The sequence below is a fragment of the Theobroma cacao genome, chromosome 6 (assembly GCF_053813885.1).
Source record: "Theobroma cacao isolate CCN51 chromosome 6, ASM5381388v1, whole genome shotgun sequence".
NCBI lineage: Eukaryota > Viridiplantae > Streptophyta > Magnoliopsida > Malvales > Malvaceae > Theobroma > Theobroma cacao.
In genome coordinates this window covers 19349329-19354777 of record NC_142644.1, presented here as the reverse complement: position 1 = coordinate 19354777, position 5449 = coordinate 19349329, and the positions used below count along the sequence as shown (strand labels likewise).

The window sequence follows — 5449 nt, the reverse complement described above, 5'->3', positions numbered from 1 at the left end:
ACCTCAATTATTCACAATCGTGTGGCTTCCCTTCGAGTCTATACCACAATTAGTAAGACTAACTTTCTATCACAAGTTTGCGATCAAAACATTGATTTAACATATTTATTTTGCCACTAGCATTCATATATCTTTACCATAACATTTAATACAAGTTTGCTTAAGCAAAAATCTCCAAATTTATTCATAGCTACATGTATCTCAAATTGTTCATCACTTATCATCAGTCAATAAATCCCACTCGAAAATACCCTTTCCATATTGTATAGTGATTTCACCATATAGCATCACTGCACGATGTTCCTCCATTCTACTATCATGGATACTCCATAGAAATTAATTAAAAGATTTACGTACCCTAACTAATGCTAATTCCATTTAATCATATCTTAAATACTTCAAACTTGTAAATTACAACTCTAAATGTATGTCCATATATTGATAATCTTTATATATTTCATGATCATGAAAACTACAACTTACAAACTAGCTTTCTATCATACGTACTTTATTAGAGCACTAATTTCAACTTATTTAATCTACCCTTGGTGGTATGTCAAAATCATCCCTGTCTCGGTTGCAATCCAGAGGAATCTCTCCTCTGTATATCCGTATGAGCTGGTGGAGATGGAGCAGCTACAGTAGCCCGTCCTAACTGTGGACAATCTCTCCTAATGTGACCCAGTTGATCACAATGAAAACATCGTGCAGGCCCTCTGCACGGCCCAACATGATAATTCCCACAATTTCTGCATCTACGTGAACTTCCTGAAACAGAGGAGTCTTTGCCCCTTTTTGGTGGCTGACTAGAAGATACACTCAGATTTCTCCTTTTTGCTAACTCAGCTCGCAAACTCCTATTTTCATTCGCAAGCTTCTCAGCTCTTAAAGCCATTCGCACCACCTCTTTAGCCACGGTTGCGTCCGACTCACCCATAAAAGAAACACAACTATGTTGCCTAGCCTCTTTAAGCTTCTTAGAATCAGAAACATCCAGCACTGGTGGTGGGATAGGAGGTGGGGATGGTGGTACTGAAGGAGCAGCCAGAGGAACTGTAGGAAGAGCTTGACCAGCCTGAGCCTGGCCAACAATAGCAGTAAAGAAGGCTGCTAATGCCTGAACTGCCTCAAGAGGCATAGCAAGAATACTAGTAAGTGGCAGAGGAGGTGGAGGATGTGGAGGAGTCTCGGTTTGTTCAGCAGCAGGTGCTGCCCGAATGGTGGATGCAGTCGATTCCTCCTCTATTGCACCTAACTGACGACGTTGAAAACAACCTCTTCCCCTCCCAGCTGATCTAGTGAAAGGTGGTTGTTTGCGTCGAGGAGACATAATAATCTATAAGAGGGAACAAAGTGAGTTTAGGCAACCTCAGGCTCTATATGCTTATGCATGTATTTTATTCAACCTAACCTAACTTAACTCGGGGCCACACTGACACTGTAAATTTTTAAAACAGCTTTAAAATAACTTTAAACCCAAAACTCTAATCTTTCAAACCAACAGCTCTGATACCAACTTAATTGTCACGACCTGAAACTCCCATCGAGCCCGTGACAACCGCCGCGACGTCTCAATTTACATTCATTACCCGGAATGTCAACCGAGACCCCGCAAGGCTTTAATATCAGCTTCTCATTTCCCCTGTGGGTAACTGTTTCCAAATACCACATTTTAAAAGATTTTAAATTGTTTCCAACTTAAACAAATGAAATAATAATTTTCGTCTCACAAGGGTATTTTTGTCATTTATCCCAAAAATCTAAAAAAATCATCTAAAAATATAGTATGTAAGTGGAAAACACATATTTCTTAATCAAAAATAATTTTGGATGTCTAAAACATTCGTTTAAAATGGAATTATGACTGTTATAATAAAATAAAAATATTCAATAAAATATTCAATTTTCACATAAAACGATATTTTAAGAACACTGCATAAATAATTTTTATAGCGTAAAAGCAAAATAAATTCTTACATACCGTAATACAGATAACCAAAGTATAGAATTTAATTTACAGTGACACGTGGGCCTCCGAATGACCAAAAGTATAAAAAGAAATGAACCTACAGTCTTTGGATGTGGCAAGTTCAACTGTAATCCTCGCCGATATCAGTTATCTACAATCTATTCTGAACCTGAAATGGGTGGAAATGAGGGTGGTGAGATTATAAAATCCCAGTGAGTAAACAAACATCACTCAAAATATCTAAAGTCGAGTAAAAGGAGACTATTAAAACATTTCATCAAACTGTAATTTATCATCTTTCAACTTATTTCAACCAAATGAAATCAATTTATTTAAAGCAAGTAATCAGTATGGCTTATGAATTTCTTAAAAAGCTTGGCTCATGCCAAAAATTATTATCATACTCAGTTATTTGGGATACCTTGGCCGAGGGCTATCCCAACTGAGTCCGCCAAGGCTATTAGAAAGTCATGTTTTTATTTTGAAAACATAGCCATTCCTTGACGTTGGCCGAGTTCCCCTTCACGAGGTGGTTTGGCGTGAAGTGAACTCTAAAAGTTATACCTCAGGAGTTACCCTACTCGCCTCTCCAACTGAGGTAAAAATATAACAGGATTCCGTGCCCCTCTAATAGGCTAGTCCACAGAATCCAGCCCACTGCAGCAGGTCAAACCCACCATACAATAAAATTTTGACAGCATGACAGGGCTAATATATTACTACCCAGCCTGCAAGGGTAAAATAAAGCAATTCATATAATTCATAAAAACACAGCCCAGCCAGTCATGCCAATACAATAACATAAGCCATTAATTCAATTTTAAATTTACAACATATCAGTGGTCTCCAATTACTCTATTTTTCAAAATCGTTATTTCGTTTCAAGACAATTTATAAAATATTTTCATTTAAACTCATTTTGTTTACAAAACATAAAAATTTACCATTTGAACTCATTTTCATAAAATTCACCAAAACCGAATAAAAACATACTTTAGATAATTAAAATGATGGTAAGGTTACTCACCGTGTCTAGAGTGAGGATTTTCGAAATACTCAGACTATTGGTCCTCGGGTGCAATTCCCTTGCCTTTATTAGAGGACTCACCACCTTGACACAGTACAAAATCGAGAAATTCACCACATTGGTACTAAATTGAAATTAAACTAATTTAGACTACTAATGCTTGATATGGAATGCAAAAATGTCTAAATTTTTGCCTAAATGCGGTGTTAGCCTATTTCGGTCTTTTACCCGATAAATTGATATACGCGTCCGTTTAAACTCCAAATTAATTTTTTTCAGTTTCTATACCTCAATTGCACCCAAATTGACTTAATGTCCCTCAGTGTGGTGCAAATTATCAGTCTCGATAATAAATTACGAAAATACCCCTAGTGGGTAAAAATTTGTATTTTTGCTCCGAAAATTTCCATTATTTTTCTAGGCTCATAATTCATCATTATTCATCATAATTCCTCAAATAACCATCAAGATCAGCAGCCAATATTCCCCTAGAAAATTCAGCATAATGGGTTTCAATGGGAGAAAATTATATTTCTAGCTTATTTTTGCTATATTTCAATATAACTTAACTAAAATCACTTAATTCAATTAAAATCAACCAAAAATCAAGCTCAAAACTCATCCATGGAGGTTTGGCCAGCATGGGTGTCCATACCCACTTTCTAATTTTGCATGGAAATGAGAAAAAAATGCATGGGTAGTGAAAATCACAAGGAAAATCAATGAAATTTACCTTTTTAATGCTTGATTTCTTGATTTCTCTTGATTTTCTCCAAATTTTTCAGGTAGGATTCTTGTTTTTTTTTTCCCCTTTTCTCCCCTGGTTTGGACAGCTGAAGAAGATGAGAATTCCGGAATTTTCACCTTTTTAAAGGCTAAAATAATATAATATTATTTTATTTATTTTTTTAATGTTTTATTAATTCCTTAAATTCTAGCCATCCATTTATTTCCAAATTTTCACCATACACTTGTCCCACATATCCATAGCTTAGGTAAAATTCTCAGACTTATCCAAAGTCTTGGTGGAGTAATTTTTGAAATTTACACTTTTACCCCCGTAAAAGTCAAAAATTACATTTTTGCCCCAAAAATTGAAAAATTGCCCATAGACATATTTTTCATCCCTTATACTCATACCATTCTCCAATTTGTCAAATTTGATCTAAATTCTCTCAAAATCTCAAATTTTGTCCGCGAGTGGTAAAATTACGATTTTGCCCCTACACTCTAGAAATCACTGGAATTAAACTTTTTCACTGCCAAACCCTCAAATTATACTCCAATACTCAAATCATACTCCAATAAGTCAAATGGGGCTAAAAAAAATTCTTTTCTAAAAATTCCCATTGTGTCCTTGGGTGGCAAATGACCATTTTGCCCCTGGACAGTAAAAATTCTAGTTTGACTTCAAATTGATCCTCGAACTCCAAATCACCATATTAAACCATTCTGGGACTTTAATATTCTTAATTTCATTTTAAATTTTTTATTTGATCTAGTTCGAGACTTAAATTAACTTAATTGTACCATTTGGTACATTGTCGTCTTTTAACGATTTTTCTTTCAGGGCTTTCCAAGTATGCAAGCATATTGTCAATCATATGAATGACATGGAAAGTATTTTATAAGGTCGGGCTTGACACGTACCAACCTGAGATAGCCCACTGATCAAATACGCTAGCTCATTTAGACCCTGTTCTAATATAGGCCTAAATTTTCATACCCAAACCCACCCCACTTTTAGTAAAAAATGGGTTGGCTCAATGGGTCAGGTCAATTTTGACAAGTCTAGTCAAAGTTTCCTGAACTAAGATTAATTGGGACGACACATGGGCTTCTTTGCAGCCCCTAAAGTGGCGACTAAACACCAATCAAGGTAGCCAAAAATTACAAGTTGGAATTTCACCACAACAGCAATACCTTGGGTATCTTATATCCCTAAAAATTTGGTTGTTCATGAACAACCAATACCTGAATTTTCCAGACCATATATTAAACAAATTGGCATATTTTCAAAGCTGGAAATTACTCAAAGTAATATTAATGAACCCTAGAAAAATTCTAAATTTTTTTTGTCATGATTTATCACCATTCAAGCTTAAACTCGCATGAAACTATTTGAATTTGAACTTTAACTTTTCAATTTGTAAAAACTTGGTTGAAATCAGTATTCAAAAACTTAAAAACAAGTATTAAATCATAATTAATATACTAGAATTAAATTTTAAAATTTACCAAAACAATTTTCAATAATTTAGGCACATGTATCGATTTTGACTAAAATTTTCGAACAAAACGATTTTTGTCAATTTGGTAACAACCAAGGCATAATATCCAATCAAAGGACAACAATAAGAAGGCTTTGATACCAATTGAAAGGTTTCGAGCATGCTTAGAGAAGAAATTACATTCATATAATGTCACAGAATATAAACAGACAAAACTGAAAC

General features: G+C 34.8%; 1 protein-coding gene across 1 annotated transcript; it reads right to left on the bottom strand.

Moving 5' to 3' along the window:
* Window positions 1-562: 562 nt before the first annotated feature.
* On the bottom strand, window positions 563-3820 carry LOC148762125 (uncharacterized). The gene is made up of 4 exons (XM_088807647.1): window positions 3730-3820; window positions 2997-3080; window positions 2071-2138; window positions 563-1336 (listed from the first exon to the last, which is right to left on the bottom strand). Exon 4 carries the CDS (start codon window positions 1328-1330, stop codon window positions 563-565), a length of 768 nt encoding a protein of 255 aa, XP_088663773.1. The 5' UTR covers window positions 1331-1336; window positions 2071-2138; window positions 2997-3080; window positions 3730-3820.
* Between the last annotated feature and the right edge of the window lie 1629 nt (window positions 3821-5449).